Source organism: Equus caballus, chromosome 17, assembly GCF_041296265.1.
Source record: "Equus caballus isolate H_3958 breed thoroughbred chromosome 17, TB-T2T, whole genome shotgun sequence".
In the NCBI taxonomy this organism is placed as follows: domain Eukaryota; kingdom Metazoa; phylum Chordata; class Mammalia; order Perissodactyla; family Equidae; genus Equus; species Equus caballus.
The window spans coordinates 24,820,696-24,837,945 of record NC_091700.1 but is presented as its reverse complement, the minus strand read 5'-3'; the positions used below and the strand labels follow the sequence as shown (position 1 = coordinate 24,837,945).

General features: G+C 39.9%; 1 protein-coding gene across 2 annotated transcripts in view; it reads right to left on the bottom strand.

Annotated features, from left to right (window-relative positions):
- Positions 1 to 3,656: 3,656 nt before the first annotated feature.
- POLR1D (RNA polymerase I and III subunit D) overlaps positions 3,657 to 17,250 on the bottom strand; it is a 43,148-nt gene continuing 29,554 nt past the window's right edge. For both annotated transcript variants that reach the window (XM_070240195.1, XM_023621444.2), the window contains exon 3: positions 3,657 to 5,440. In XM_070240195.1, coding sequence (XP_070096296.1) covers positions 5,173 to 5,440 — 268 coding nt within the window. In that variant the 3' untranslated portion in view covers positions 3,657 to 5,172. The remainder of the gene's footprint in view (positions 5,441 to 17,250) is intronic.

Below are 17,250 nucleotides of genomic sequence, written 5' to 3'. Positions count from 1 at the left end.
TGCTGCAATAAACATGGGAGTGCATATATCTCTTCAAAATCTTGTTTTCGTTTCCTTTTAATATATACTCAGAAGTTGAATTGCTATATCATATGGTAGATTTATTTTTAATTTTTTGAGGAACCTCTATATTGTTTTCCATAGTGGTTTAACCAATTTATATTCTCACCAACAGTGTATAAGCGTTCCCTTTTCTCCACATTCTGGCCAGCACTTATCTCTTGTCTTCTTGATGATAGCCATTCTAACAGGTATGAGGTGATATCTTGTTGTGGTTTTGATTTCATTTCCCTGTTGATTAGTGATGTTGAACATCTTTTCATGTTGGCCATTTGGATGTCTTCTTTGGAAAAATATCTGTTTAGTTCTTCTGCCCATTTTTTTAGTTGGATTGTTTTATTGATTTTGAGTTACATAAGTTCTTTATATATTTTGGCTATTAACCTTATCCAATATATGGTTTGCAAAAATTTTCTCGCATTCTGTAGGCTGCCTTTTCATTTTGTTAATTTTTTTTTTTTTTTTTTTGCTGTGCAAAAGCTTTTAAGTTCGATGTAGTCCCGTTTGCTGGATTTTGTTTCCGTTGCTTGCGCTTTTGGTGTCATATCCAAAAAATCAATGCCAAGACCAATGTCAACGAGCTTCTTCCCTACATTTTCTCCTAGGAGTTTTGTAATGTCATGTCTTATGTTTAAGTCTGATCCATTCAAGCTAATTTTTGTGAATGGTGTAAGATAGGGGTTCAATTTCATTGCTCTGCATGTGTTTATCCAGTTTTTCCATCACCATTTGTTGAAGAGACTATCCTTTCCCCATTGGGTGCTCTTGGCTCCCTTGTCAAATATCAGTTAACCATATAAACAGGGGTTCAATTCTAGGCTCTCTATTCTGTTCCATTGGTCTATGTGTCTATTTTTGTGTCAGTATCATACTGTTTTTATTACTGTAGCTTTGCAGTATAGCTTGAAATCAGGAAGTGTGATACCTCTGGCTTTGTTTTTTTTCCTCAGGATTATTTTGGCTATTCAAGGTCTTTTGTGGTTTCATACAAATTTTAGGATTATTTTTTCTAGTTCTGAGAAGAATGCCATTGGTATTTTGGTGGAGATTGCTTTGAATCTATAAATGGCTTCAAGTAGTATGGACATTTTAACAAAATTAATTCTTCCAATCCATTAACATGGATATCTTTTGTTTGTGTCTTCAAATTCTTTCACCAAAGCCTTGTAGTTTTCATTGTATAGATCCCGGGCACATGCTCCACCTCATGGTGCCAGCCTTAGAGAGTGAGATACTGGATTCCTCAGCACCTAAGCATTCCCCTCTGCAAAATGGGTCATCAAGAGCCTGCTTGATCACTCTCCTCTGGTCCCTGGGTCCTGTGGGCTCCAGAGAGTGAGTTAGAAAGCTGAAAGGGTGAGTTCAAGGGTCAACTTTAAAACCTACATGGGCTTGGCCATCTCACCAGTGAGCCTGCTCTTCGCAGCCTCGCCTGGTTTTTTGAAAATGTACTTGTTTGTAATTTGGGGTAAATAGAGGCTTGAAATTGGACAGTATATACTAGTTCATCTTGAGGGAATTACACCTGGCTAATTAATGAGGAAAAAAAATTTAGGAACGACAGAAGACCACCATTAAGAGCAGGTTATACATTTACCTGGTGGGGAAATATCTACCTTAGGTATTTCATAGATGAATTATATCTGGAGTTTGTTTCACATAGGGAAAGTACAAGCTATAAAAACCAAAGGTGAACATTACAAGGCTAGATAGATGGGAGAAATCACTCATCTAATCAACTATTGATGATGCTCCCAAATCTGTGTTTATTATTGGCCTTTTCATGATAATGCCCAGGGCCTTCCACTGAGACTTACAGCATAGTAAACCAAATAAAAATGACTTATTTATACAAATCCTCTGAGAGGTAGAGGTAGATACTTTCCTTGGATTATAGAATGTTATTTACAGCAGCAAAGAGGCCTTGACTCTAAGCCTTCTTAACTCAAATCTCGCTAATGGCATAGGGTAGAGGAAAGAATATAGGTCTTCGATTCACAGTCTTGCCATCAGATAGCATTTCTGCCACTTCCTAGCTCTGTGACCTTGGACAAACTTATTAAACCTATTCTGTTTCCTTATTTGTAAAATGAAAGCAATAGCACCTTCTTCATAGGGCTGGGAGATGATTATATGGACACAGGGAAAAGGCCTATCATACATGTTCTCGCCACACACACACACGAAATGCTAACTGTGAGGTGACGGATGTATTACCTTATTGTGGAAATCATTTTGCAACATACTTCTACCAAATCATCACATTGTACACTTTAAATGTACACAATGTTATATGTCAAATATATCTCAATAAAGCTGGGGGAAAAAGGGCTAACAATACTTGCCCATAGGTGATGGATGATAAATGTTATTGTCCACACAGGGTCAGTATAGCCTGCCTCGTGGAGAGGCTCTTTATGGGTTTAATATTCCTCGGGAAAGTGGAGAGGCTTCACTTTATCCAGAATTCACCTCATGCAATGTCTGCTGAACAGGCACTGATTACCCACCAGATGCCCTTTTTGATCCAAAGACAGTGGCATGACCTCTAGGAGTGACAGATATTAATTATAATATAAGAATTTAAGTGCTGTGCTAAGTCACATCAATAATCAATGAAAGAATGATCAATTTGACCTAGACGATTGGAGGCAGATCTGCCCCTTTCCCCTCAAAAGACAAAAAAATCACAGGGAAATTCAAAACTCCATGGCCATCCTCCAGCCTCAGGCGTGAGGAAATGCTTTCGTGCTCAGCCTGCTCAGGGTAAAGCTACCTGCCCTGGCCCCCTCCCAGCAGGCGTGTGCTGTTCAAGGACCAGCCACTGGCACGTGACTAGATGTGGTGGACTATAGCTCTTGGTTTACATTTCCTAGCGAACATGTTTGCTAAAATGAGGTAAAACAGAAAATGAATTCCACTAAGTCGCAGCTGTGTTTAAGTCTTAGCGTTCTAGCAGAAGCGTGAAATACAGCTCCTAGAACTTAGGACTAAACATTTTGCACTTCTGTCTCTACTTGTTCCAAAGTTAGAGACTCAGTTCACACATCTCAGTTTGCAGATGAGGAAGATACAGTCCGGAAAAGCGACCCAGGTAAGGCCCCGCAGCGAGCCCACAGCAGAGGCAGGACTGATTCGGCTTTTCCAATTTCTATCCTGGGCTCTGTGATCTCTACATATAGTTACATTGGAGAGCAGACAGTAACACTGAAAAAAGCTGCCAGGGTGGTATGTTAACCACAGAAGTAGGAGGCAGCTCATGTGTATGGTATCTTAGGACCAATGCCTCCCTAACATCTACTGTATAGATATGAAATAACAGATAGTTTGCTCTTGACATTTATAAAGAGGAAACCATGGCTGCTCTTGATAAAAGTTTTAAAGATTCTAATAAAATTTTCACAAGTGGAACTGTGGTTTTTAAAGTGAAAATGATTCTGTGGAACACTCATTCTTTAACACAATTATATAAGAAAGGCAAGTATCATTAGGCTAAAGAGCTTCCTTTACTTTTGAGTGTAAGAATATGCTCATGATAATCATCCCCTTTTAAAAAGTGAATTGCCAATTTGCTCTAAATATGTAGCGCATAGACAAATGGTTTAATTCAACTTTATTTTACTTAATTATAACAAGAATTTTTAAAAACCTCCACAACTTTATGCTATTTCTAATAAATATTTGAATACAAAACATTTCAAATATAGCACAAATAAAACAGGCTAATGCATAACTAGATTTGGATAAAGTCATGTGAACCAAATTCCTTCTGTGTTTGAAAGGAATGCATGTTGTTACAAAGTGAGAGGCTGAGGTCCTGGGGTCCTGGGTGGGGGAAGGGGAGGGTCAAGAGAGAACGCTTTGGGTTTGGGACTCCCGAGCCTTCAGCTCAGAGCAGACTGAGGGTGTGGCAGAGTAGCTTGGGGTTGGGGAATGATACAAGGTCTATTCTGGTTTCTCTATAAACACCCCAAAGCTAACTTTTTGGCTATCCTCCTTTCTAGCTTTTAGAAAGGGCTTTTCTTGGCTGCCAGGAAGCAGGGAGCAGGCTGCGGCAGAACGATTATCTGGGAGCAGCCAGGCATAAGCTCAGACACTTCAGAAAACTGGGGAGGGGGGACAGAGGCAGATCCTTCTTCCTTTTGTGGACCTGGGAAGAGGGTGCTTGGTGACATTCTCCTGAACATGAAAGGAAGAACACAGCTTTGAAAGGTTTGTGATTGTATGTTAAAACAGATTCACACCGATACTGAAAAAACAAAAAAAAGGCTTGTAAACACATTTTTACATTTACAATTAAGATTTCTGAAACAACTATACTAAGAGTGGTCTTCAGCTAAATAAGACATAGCATTAAAATAATTAATTTTAAGCTTTGAGAGTTCTTTTTAAAGTACCACTTAAAACTTATTCAAAAACAGTAAATATAGAAAAATTGTTCTATCTTAGGAATGAGTTTGAGAATGCACAAGGAAACAACAGAGCCAATTCTTTAACCTCTGGTTATTGATATGGAGTGCTAAATTCATTCTGAGAATTTCCTACATTGTTCACTTAAAGGAAGACAAATGCAGAGCTATCAAGGAGTTTCTCGGTCAATTTCTAGCCCTTGGAGGGCTATAACTTTTCATAAATATGGCTACTGACCAGATGATTTCTAAATTTTAAATTTGTCACTCAAAAATGTAAAGTATAGGATTTACAAGTATTCCATTTTTTGAGAGATTTTGAGAAATGACCACAATTGCAGCACATCAAAAACAATGGAACTAGTTTTAACAAACTCTGAAAACTTTTAAGTTCTAGATTCATTTTGAAACCAACTTCCAAACAAAATAAACTAAAAACAATACATATGTATACTACACTGCTGAAGTAGCTTAAACTTGCCAAGACGTCTTCAGAGCGAGTCTTTTTGGACTCACTTCCTTGAAGGTTTCCTCTGGGTTGTTTCTGCTGGTCGCAACCACAAGGGCCTACTGTCAAAATCCCTCTTAGGCGTTTGCTCTGCCAGCTCAAGGTCTGTCCTCAGTACCTTTCTCTGCACACCCCCCCAATCCCAGGTGGAACAGCTCACTGCTCCTAACAGTCGTGCTGGGTCTGCAGCCCGCCTCACCGCTTGCTCGGCCGCTTTTCGTACTTCTCCTGGCTGCTCCGCTTCCTTGGTGGAGAACGGCTGGCCGCGCCGCGAGCCGGGAAGCCGTGCTTGTAAGGGTGGCTCCTGCGCTGCTTCCGGTTTTCTTCCTTCTGGGTCTGGCTTTTCGCAGGTTCCTCACTGCCCTCTTTTTGTTCTTGGTCTTGCTCTTTATGGGAGGGCAGTGTGTTCTTAATTGTGTTAATTAGAAATCTTTTATTTGTACCAGCAAGAGGACACTTCATCCTGGGGGTGAGGGGAAAGAAAACAATCACAAATCAAACACTGACTCCAAAGCTGAGCCCACTGATCACGGCAAGTGCCAAAGAATTGTTTCCACAGGATCAAGTGTGTGCATTTGTTCAGCTTTCCTTGCATGCCACCTAGTGTAAACTCGGAGTACAGGGGGAAGAATCAGACACAGGACTCCTGAGACAGCCGGCCCTTAGCTGAATACTGCAACCTTTTCCTCTTCGTCAAGACTAACTTTCTTACTGCAGTATCTGGACAGCTATTGACCACAAGGCAAATTAACAATCATTTAACATTTTCTCCTTAAATAAAATGCCTGATCTCACTATATTCTGCATTTTGAGTTAAATTTTATTGTGACGTGCTTTTAATGACCAAAGAGTAAAAATAAGTCCCTCTTCGAGGAACAAAAAAAGTACATTGTGCCATCTCACGGATACTAGAGCCAAATGATCTACTCTAGAAAGGAAAATTGCCTAAAGAATCCAGAAAAACGCAATAATCACCTTTTCCCTTTAAAAACACTCTTACCCTTGGTTTCAGGACTCCAGTCCGTGCTCCATCGGTGACTCTCGCACACGCACACCCTCCGGGTGAATGTCTGTGCAGTGTACATGTAGGTGGCTTCATGGTTCAAGCTCACCCAGGAGGGAGGATGGAACTAATTAAATTGTTAATTAACATGCTGAGTTATATTTATATACTACAGTATTTGTTTTATTTTTCAGATGTAGTGAATCTTTCATTTTGGAAAAGAAAACCCCACACAAATGAAAACTTGCCTATTTCTCTTGGTCTTGAGCCGTCTGCCATATGATGGGCTATTTAAGGAGGATACTGATCCTCAAAATCATGTTATTCAGGGTGGCTGGTATTGAACAAAATGAATGTGGGAGTCTATAATCTCCATCTTTACACCAAACTTCGGTTCAAAGAGAATCCCAAAGAATACTTCAGAATGAAGCCAGCAGCACTCCACTGCAATGGGTCTGTAGTCTAGACCCGTCTGAGTGGAACATAAGCAGTCATCAGCCTACTGTCACTTACATGGAGCTCAGACCACGTAAGGCCAGAAGGGCATTAAATCTGGAAGTAAAAGGAAGAGCAAAAATAAAAGAAAATGTCTCCTGCTGCAAATAAGCAGTCCCTGAGCCTGCATAGAGAGAGAAAATATCTGAGAAGAATCAAAGGTGGTGTATACAGCCAATGTGCTGTGCGTGCTGAATGCTCAGGCCAGAAGTGACCAGGGAATGAGCCAGAACAGGAGGAAAGGAAATGCAGAGCAAAAAGGACAGTGGAGTGCAGTGAAGCAGTGGGAATGGTCAGAGGTGGTGATGGCACTGGAGGTTGTTTGCTTTAGCACTACAGTTCAGAGGCCACAGTGAATGAGATGAGGACCAAAGAAGAAAGCCCATAACAAAGAGGAAAGGAAAAACAGTTCTGCAAGTACTGGGGGATGCTAGACTACTTAGCTCCCTGGAACGCTACAGGGGTTCCCTGAGCTTCCAGAGAAAGTACACCAGCATCGCGTTACCTCAGTAGTCCCAAGGCAGAGTCACTCACACCTCCTGGAAGTACCTGAGCACTAGGATGCTCTGTGCAAGGGCATGTGATGGGAGCAGGCGGGGCTCTTACTTCAGTGGCTTGAGAGGGTGTCGCTGAATTCAGGCACTGATTTGGGGAAGAAACTTGAACCACTGAAGTTGCACACTCAGCAAAGATTCAGAAGAGTACTAGACACCAGTGTGTCACAAAACAGCACAACACTGCTGGCCTGCAGGAAAAAATGACCCTCTAATGCACAATATAAAAAGCTGAGAGTGCTCCTCTTTGCCAACTTGGCCCAGTGCTTACTGTAGGAGCAAAATCATTTTTACAAGTCAATGGACCACATATATCTCTTGAATATGGAAGGCTAGGAGCAGCTGGTGAAAAACAGCCAGCTGAAGGAGAATTTTGGGGTGTTTTCAGTGGAGTGGGTCATCTCAGTGCTGGTGAAACCAGTCAGTTCTTCTCTGGATTAAACAAATGAGGAAGGTGATTATTGCCAGATGGGATAATAATCTAGGACCTTAAAAGAAAACCTTTGGTAACCCCCAGTGAAATCCACTCCATTTTGCTATGTTCCATACGAGGTCATCTTTAATACCATATGCTTACCCAAGATGAACAAAGGTCTTCTTCTGCTGGGGAACTGCAGAGTCCACACTCAGAGGGCGAGGGCCATGTCAGAGGCCGCGTTCCCCAGCTTTCAGCAGCTAGGGTAACCCACTGACTTTCCAAGCTTTCAGTTGGAAGCTGTGACCAGGGTTCTGCATGTCACGGGAGAGGCAGATTTCTAGAGACTCTGCCACTAGAGAGTCGAAGATTGACCGAGGCTAGGATTGCAAGCTTTTCATCTTTTTTTTTTTTAGTAGGCACACTGTATAACGTAATTTGCAAAAGTAAGAAGCTACTTTCTCCTTGCAGTTATCATACTTGATTTATGAAAAACAGTAAACTGTAAAACAAACCTAGGGAACAGAAAGGGAAGATAAATCTAAGGTTTCTTTTTCTTTTCTGATTTTAAGACTTTTGTCTCTCTACTGCTGAAGGATAGAGGTAGTAATATCTGGCAGCCTACAGGTGCGGACCTGCCACTTTTGGTTTGTAAAATAGTTTCATGAGTATGACCCATCAAATAGTGACACACGATCACTAGCCAATAAGAATAATAACAGTGATGCTGACTAACATTTATGAAGCAATCACCATGTGCCATTACATTTCCAAATTGACCTCATTTCATTTCTCCAAGCATCACCCATTTTATAGATGGACAGAAGAGGAAAAGCGACTTATCTAAGATCCCAAGCTAGTAGGACATGGAGCTGGGACTGGAACAAGCAGGTCTGACTCCAGCGTCCACCCTCCCCACACCATCCCAAATGGGGCAGAGCAGCAGAAGACAGAGAGACACACTGCAGCATCTCCACATGGCCAATCACCAGCAGTTAGGGAAAGATTGCAGGGGAAAGCCTGCCAGCACACCTGTGGCCGAGGCTTCTTCGTCCAGGACAACCACCAAGAAGCAGATCTGTACGCAGGGTCAAGTTGGCTAAGGACAGCTGGCCACTCACAAGCCCGGGAGAGTCACTGACACGGACGAGGACAAGGACAAAGAACTTCCCAAACACACTTGACTTGGATATTTGTGAAGTACAAGAGGCAGTGGGAAATTACGGGTCTTACTTTTACGGTTACGGAACTAGAGGCCTTGGGATCATGGAAGCAAGGTTCCATGCAATGCATTCCAATTCATTCCTTTATTCTACAGCCAAACCCATTCCCACACCAGCAAACAGCATTTACCTTCTATTCTGTACATATCTTTGCACTATCATGAACGTAAGTAAAATAACACCTGTAGAAAGAAGCATAACGAGACTCCCAACACTCCGTGAAACAAGGGCAATATCTTTAATCTTGACGCTGTGGTTGATTACAACTCATTTTGTTGTTTAATGCTGCCACAACCACCATAACCTCCCATGGTTTATAATTTGGCAATCAAAAGCCCCAGCATGTGGCCACCTGAGAAATTCTTTTATGGGGTTATAATCTCGAGTACTAAACTGTTAATCCTTAATTACTCTGCATACAACAGTCTTGAGGCTCATGGTAAGTTTTCAATGCACTCTGTTTCCAACACCATACCTAAAAGTAATGGAAAACAGTTGACATATATGTACATATATATCTATAATATTTATTTATTTAAAAAATCTGAGAATCTTTCATATGTAAGGCATTATGCTAGGTGCTTTAGCAAAGATAAATACCAGGCTATCTGTCTATGTACTTATGCTCTTTAGGAGACCAAGAAGAGGAACAGAGGCATGGGAAGCTGAAGTGCAGAAGCAGCTATGTGAATACGGCATACTGGGATAGATGATGATGCTACAGTCCTTGGCCTCCTGCTTCCTTAACAGCACAAATCATTCACACAGCTATAGGATCTAACGGTAACACATTCAGGGCTCTCTGATTCACTTTCATAACTGAATATGAAAGGAATGTAGGCAGCAGGGCCAGGAAGCACTGCCATTTCTGTGTTCTTGCAGACAGTAATCCACAGAAGAGAGGTAGTCTATAGTACAATGAGTATCAAGCTAGAGATGAGAAAGCAAAGTTCCAGTCCCATCAGCAATTAGTGAGCTGGGGCGTTAGGAACCTCTTTGAGCCCCACGCTCTTAAACCATAAAGGCTTCGGATCTCCGAGGCCCTGAAACCCTGCCAAGAGCCTCATCCCGGAGTCACTCAGAAACGTGAGCTCTTCCTTCCCTCCCCGCTGGTTCTAGCTGCACTGTGCTCTCCTGCTCACATGTCCACATCCACCAGTGGATTAACGCCTTTCAGGCCAGGAGCGAGAGTCATCTTTACTGCTGCTGTGCCTGGCCTCTTAATATTCCCACTGGTGCTCAGTAAATATTCAAATGAATAAAAAAACACATGCCTGCATAAAGGCTGGAGAAACTATTTGCTTTCCAATAATCAAAAGCTGATTACATAAAATGGAAGAACAATGGAAGAACAATGCAGGTGATATTTCTCCTTGGCACCAGAATAACCCCAAGCCAAAATAGAAAAGCACCCAAAAAACATCATTCCCATTGAAGCAACTCGGTTAAGAAAAGGAAGAATCATTTCTTGTCAGATTCAATCTCTGAAACTTATTGTAGCAAAATACACACCTTTCCAAGTATAAAGCTGAAGTTTCACAGGCACTAGACTCAAATATGAGATTGAGCCACAGATAAGCTGAAGCAAACGTGGCCAGAATAAAAGCAGCTCTGTAGACAATGAAGCTGGGCAAATTTCTGAAATTTGTGCTTTATAAATTCCTTTATGTTGACTAAAGGAAGTCACATGGGCCAATATTTCAGTTTCTCGGAGGCCTCCGTCAAGAATAGCTTCCAAAGAGATTCTTTTGCTGAAATACATCCAAGGAAGTATATAGCACCAAATGGTCTCTTTCTTTACAAAACAAAAAATGGCATCCCATTTGCATTTTCTTTAGTTCAGCAATCTCTTTCTGGCAATGGCTCAACAACCTCACTAAGATCTGTTTATGAAATATCCAAGAGGAAAAAATAATGTCTCTCACTCGAGTTCTATTTCAAATTTTAATGCAAATATGAAGGTCTTCTAGATGTTTAGAAAAACAGACCACGGCCCACTATTAAGCACTACACTGTCTACGCCTTTTAGATTTGTCCAAGGAGGTCCGCTTGACAGGGATGGGTCTTGGGACTCCCGTGCTGGAGACCTGGCTACCTGAGTGCCGTGGAGCTGTCTGCCCCTGGGCGAGCCGGGAGGACACTCTGAATTCTGCAGAGTAGGTCGGTATCATTCTTTTTAATACATAGAGATTAGTATAGTGGCTTCCAAATTTGTGTGCACTTTAGAATCACCTGGGTTATCTTTTTAAAACTCCAAGCTCAGGCCACACCCCAAATCAATAGTCTTTGATGGAGGGACACAGACATCTGGAAGCTCCCCAGATGATTCAAATGTGCAGGTACGTTTGGGAACCACTGGATTAGTGGTTACAAGTTTTTACTTACACACACGCATTTATTTAAACAGACTGAAAACCAGGTGTTCTCTCAGGATAAGCACCACGGGGAAGATGTTCTTTGTCCCAGTACTAGGGAGCAGAAACAAGTCATGGTTGTCCTTGGCCCAGACCTCCTTCCATAACCCATACCTGTCGGGTGTGCTGAACCAAAAGCTGCCTCAAGGAAAAGTACTTGTGCAACTATTTGAGTTGCAAGGTGAACTAGATGGTTATTCAGAGGTGAGTGAGCCTGTCACTTCAAGGAAAATAACTCACAGTATCCATTACCAATGATAAAACTGGAGTTTCCCAGTGAAAGAAAATTAGACTTTTGGAAAACTGTGAACTTGACAGGCAGGTTCCCAACACTTACAAGACTTTTCTGATGAGATCAGTGGTGATATTTACAAGTGTGTTTTATAATATTATGTAATGACATGAGTCAGCATTTGGAAGATCTTCATAACTCGGTGAACCAACGTTTTCCAGGTGACCAATGCATGATGTTACAAAATCATGCATGAGTAGAAGATTCACAGTGCAACGTAGACCAAGGAATTTTATTGCGATAGAATGTGAAAAATTCACATTATTAAAAAGAATGTTAAGAAACTACTACTCATTGAGGTTACTTGCAAAGTTTTGATGTAGTATTAAAGAATACCACGATTTTGTGAAAAAAAGTTACTGAACTGCTTCTATCTTTTCCAGATACACATTAGTGTGAAGTCAGATTTTCTTCATATACTTCAACCAAAATAACATATTACAACAGATTGACTGCAGAAGCGCATATGGCATTCCAGGTCTTCTATAAGTCAGAAATTAAAGAGGTTTCCAAAAATATTAAACAATGTCACTTTACTTAACAATTTTTGCAAATATAGTTATTTTTATACAAAAATTATTTATCAATATTTATTTTATTATTTTTGTCTATTGTTATTTTTAAATAAATTAATAAATACTGCAAAAATCACTCAATTTTAATTTCTGATACAGTAAATAATGATAGACATAACCCATATTAAAAAAGTTCTTTGGGGTCCTAAATAATTTTTAAGAGTGTAAAGAATCCTAAAACCAAAAAGTCTGAGGACCATTGTTATAAGACAATTGAAAAAAAATAACAACGTCAACAGGAATTCTTGCCCTGTAGACTAATGGGAACGTGTATCACATCCTGTTCTCCCAGGATCCACCTCTTATAAACGTGGAATGTCTCTGCCTGCTATCTTTTACTCCCTTCTCAACATGCTTTTCCTCCTTCTTGGGAAGAGGCTGCTAGTTGCCCCCCAATATCTGTTCTTCCTGTCTTCTATAGTAAAAGAACCCAGACACTTATCTGGCACATGCCAGTCTGGGGAAAAACAGACTAAATTCCTGACCTTGTAGCTGGGTGTAGACATGAAACTAAATTCTGGCCAGTAGCTTATATGTAGCAGTGATGTACACAACTTCTGGGAAGTGTCCTTAAAGGCAAGCCCACTTTTCCTCTTCTTCCCTTCTGCTAACTGAAATAAGGATTTAACAACTGCTACTACATTACAGCACGTGGAAAAGAATCACAACCTATGGTTGGGAGATATGGAAAGCCAGAAGAAACCTGGGTCCTCGAGAACTTTGTGGAACCGCCAACCTAACTGGTAGGATATTCAAAGGTACCTCAGGACTCCCACAAATCTCGGGGGGGCTCGTGCACGTGGTAACTCTCCCCGGGGGAAACAGAAATGACATCGATAAACTAGTTCTTTTACTATCAGAAAGTTCCACTAAGCCAGTAAGTGGCACTAAGGTGGTCAGGATAAAGGACTTCCATCTGCACAGCTGCCTGCAACAACTGATCCCCTTGAACACTCCTCACATCACAAGAACCCTGACTGATATTTTCTCATTCACTTGTCAAGTCATCTGAATTTACGATTTAGCTCTATGCTGACTCTCACATAAGGTAGTAGATTGGACCAATGACTACTGTCAACCCGATGAAGGTCCTGCCTTACACCAAAAAGAAAGCAGCCTGCCCCTAACAAAGTTTGTACTAATCTGATTCCCATTAGGAGAGGCAGCTTATCTCTGTAAAGGACAGAGGAGGGCTGGAAAGAAGATAAGAGCAGATTTAAGTAAGATTTACTAACTCACTGCCTCATGCCAGGAGCCATGCTGACGGTTCTCATAAATATTATCTCATCAAATTTGTACAATCCCTCTTCCAGGAGGTAGGTATTCTACTGAATCTAAGATGATTATCTATGTTACATACAGATTGACTCACACTGGGTTATTTCATTTTATTATATCATTTCATCCATAAATATATCAGAATGAATTTCTGAAAGATAATAGCTTTTAAAAAATAACAGCAATACCATATCACATCTAAAAAATCAACATTAATTCCTTAATATCCTCAAATACCCCCAATTGTTAGTTCGTTTGGACAAGGATCCTAACGAGGTACAAATTTTATTTGATATGTCTCAAATCTGTTATTTCCTAGGATACTCCTCCTTCTTTTCTCCGTGCAATTCGTTTGTTAAAAGAACTGGGTTGTTTGCCCTGTAGAACTCCCCACACTTTGGATTTTTGTGCTTTTATCCTGAGAGTGTCATTTAACATGTTCCTCTGTCCTCTGTATTTCCTGCAAACTAGCAGGTCTAACTGGAGACTTGATCAGATTCTGGTTCAGTTTTCTAACAAGGATCCTTTACAAGTGGTGTTCTTCCTATTGCATCCTTTTGTGGTGTAAAGGTTGATCAATAAGTTCAGGTGTCATCAGCCTCACCCATTCATCAGAAAATCCCCCATTAACTTCCTTTCATCTGATAGATTTAGCTATCACTGATGATCTTTACTTAGATCCAATCTATCATTAGGGATTATTAAATGATGACATTCTTTTTTTTTTTTTAAGATCAGGTTTACTGAGGTATAATTTGTACAGAATAAAATTTATCCTTTTAAGTAAATAATGTTGAGTTTTGGCAAATGTATGAAGTCATGCAATTACCACAAAAATCAAGATATAGAACATTTCCATTACTCAAAAAAGTTCTTCAGTAAATCCCTTCATTCCATTCCCACTTCCCGGCAACCAACGATCTGTTTTCTGTTCCTAGAGTTTCAGCTTTTCTAGAATGTCATATAAGTAGAATCTTTTTTGTTTTGGTGAGGAAGATTGTCCCTGAGCTAACATCTGTGCCAGTCTTCCTCTGTTTTGCATGTGGGATGCCGCTACAGCATGGCCTGACGTGAGGTGTGTCGGTTCACAACTGGATCTGAACCAGCAAATCCTGGGCCACTGAAGTGGAGCATGTGAACTTACCTACTACACTAACGGGCTGGCCCTGGGAATCTTACCCTGTGTAATGTTTTGTGTCTGGCTTCTTTCACTTAGCTTAATGCTTTCAAGATTCATCCATGCAGTGTGTATCAGCAGTTCTGTTCTTTTTTATTACTGAGTAGAATTGAATGTATAGATGTACCACAATTTGTTTATCCATTCATCAGCTGATGGACATTTAGGTTGTTCCCAGTTTTGAGCTATCATGAATAAAACTGCTATGAACATTACTGCACAGTTTTCTGTAGGGGGCTTAAGTTTTCAATTCTCTGGTAATTGGTTAGAAGAAGAATTCTGCATGGTGAGTGTGTATTTATAAGAAACTGTCGACTGTTTTTCAAAGTGGCTGTACTATATTACATTTCCACCAATAATGCGTGAGCATTCTAGTTGTTCCACATCCTCATCTTTATTCGGTACTGTTAATCCTTTTTTATTTTAGCCACTCCAGTACATGTGTAGTGGTAACTAACTGTGGTTTTAATTTGCATTTTCCTAATAACTAATGATTGAGTATCTCTGCAAATGCTTATTGGCCAATTGTATGTCATTTTTGGCGAAGTATTTATTCAAATGTTTGGTACATTTTTAAATTACATTGTCTGTCTTATTATTGAGTTAAGCATTCAAATGATCATCTTAATTCTATAGTCTTTCTACATTTAATAGTGGCAATTCTATAAGGGAGTTGTCTGTCATCAGTTATTTTCTAACCTTGAGGTATAATTTGTACAGGGAACAGGATGAATGCTTGATTCTTCTTCACTGTTTATCAGTTTTATGAATACTGATTTGGTGCCCTACTGTCATCTAAAAGGGACTACTAAGTTTCTTGTTGAGATTATCATTATGGCCTCATGGATTTTAACATATTTTAGGTATCTCAATCATTACAGCTTTATTCTTTTCGAGGATCAAATGATCCCATCTTTGACTAGCTGGAAGCCTTTCAAGTTCGTTCCTGAGTCCTTCTGAAACGACGACAGTAGTCTTGACAGTTTCTTTGCTTTCTGACATGACAAGATTTTCTGGCTCCTCTTATACATTTCCTGCCTATTAGTAAACAGTTTGGCCTTACCCAGAGAGGTCTGGCCTTTGCCCTTGGCTTCTGGGAGATAATCTCAATTCTAGGAGGCAATGTCATATCAGATAGAAATGTCTTTGATTAGCGGGGAGCTTTGGGTCATGTGGTATTGGTCAGCTTGGAGACTGAGATCAGTCATTTGAGCAATCCATCAATCAATCATGCTTAAGTAATGAACTCCAATGAAAACTCTGAACACTGAGGTTCAGGTGAGCTTCCCTGGTTGGCAATACGCCATGCGTACTGTCACACATTGATGCTAGGAGGGTAATGTGTCCTGACTCCATGGGGAGAGGACAACAGAAGCTTCGGGTTTAGAACCCTCCCAGACTACGCCCTTTCCATCTCTTATTTTGGCTGATTTTAATGTGTATCCTCTCCCTGTAATAAACTACAACCATAAGTATATAGCTTTTTGTGGATTGTATGAGTTCTTCTAGCAAATTACTGAAGCTGAGGGTAGTTTTGGGAACTCCCTGAACTTGCAGTTGGTGTAAGAAGTGAGGGCAGTCCTAGAGACTGTGACTTCTAACTTGCAGTTTGGCTAACCCTAGACACTGCCTAGGATCTGCGATCAATTATTTCTCTAAGAATCTCTGTCTTCTTTCAGTGACAAATGGTATTTATATACCAAAATCTGGGTGCCAGGGGTACTTACTGCTACTGAGTGGGTAGTCATTATTTCTAGGATTTTTCCATGAATAGAACTAGAAAAAGTTTTTCTCTCTTCCTTTTAAAGAGAAAATGTAGCACGATTTCACACTGATATTTCTAACTCAAATTTAGGATTATAGGTTCTTACGTCTTTGATTTTTAAGTTTGTATCTCTTTTACACAGAAAATCTTGATATCTAAAGCAAATAAATATTTACTTATTTGTTTTATCCTACTATATAATATTTCCAGAATAACGGTATCAATATTATTACTAACAATATGATAACTGGAAACAATTTAAGATTTCTTTGTAGCTCTTTTTTGTCTTTTGGAAATAAAGACAAATTTCAAATTGGTTGAAAGAGTTTCTCTATGTGTGGCCAAGCCATCCACTAAAAGGCTTACTGAGGTCCATTTGTTTTATTTTGTTTGCTTTTTAGGGATTACCTTTTCTCTCTATTTATTTAACTCTGTTTCATATTTTATGTAAACCATGTGCATGGTTCTAAGAGTCAAATCTACAGAATAAGGTATATTCAGAAGTCTAGATTATACTTTTATCCCATTTTTACATTTTACTCTTTTTAATGGCCCACAGTACTCCACTGTAGTGAATTTTAAATTGTAGATAAAAGATCTAAAATCAGCATACATATACTGAATGTGATGCTATTGCTAAAGTCATGCTTAAAAGAGTAGAGTTGATTCTTAAGGATAAGTTCTTCCTTTGTTCACATTATTAAATTTTTTTTTTAAAGATTTTATTTTTTCCTTTTTCTCCCCAAAGCCCCCCAGTACATAGTTGTATATTCTTAGTTGTGGGTCCTTCTAGTTGTGGCATGTGGGACGCTGCCTCAGCGTGGTTTGATGAGTAGTGCCATGTCCGCACCCAGGATTTGAACTGACGAAACACTGGGCCACCTGCAGTGGAGTGCATGAACTTAACCACTCGGCCATGGGGCCAGCCCCTATATTATTAAATTTTAACAAGCTCTATTTTGTATAGAAACTGCAAAGGTAAACTTTAGCTCTACGTGGCTGAACTGTCACATAAAATACTTAGAATTAGATTTTTTGAAGTAAATTTTAATTTACTAAGGACTCTAATTAAAACAGCAATT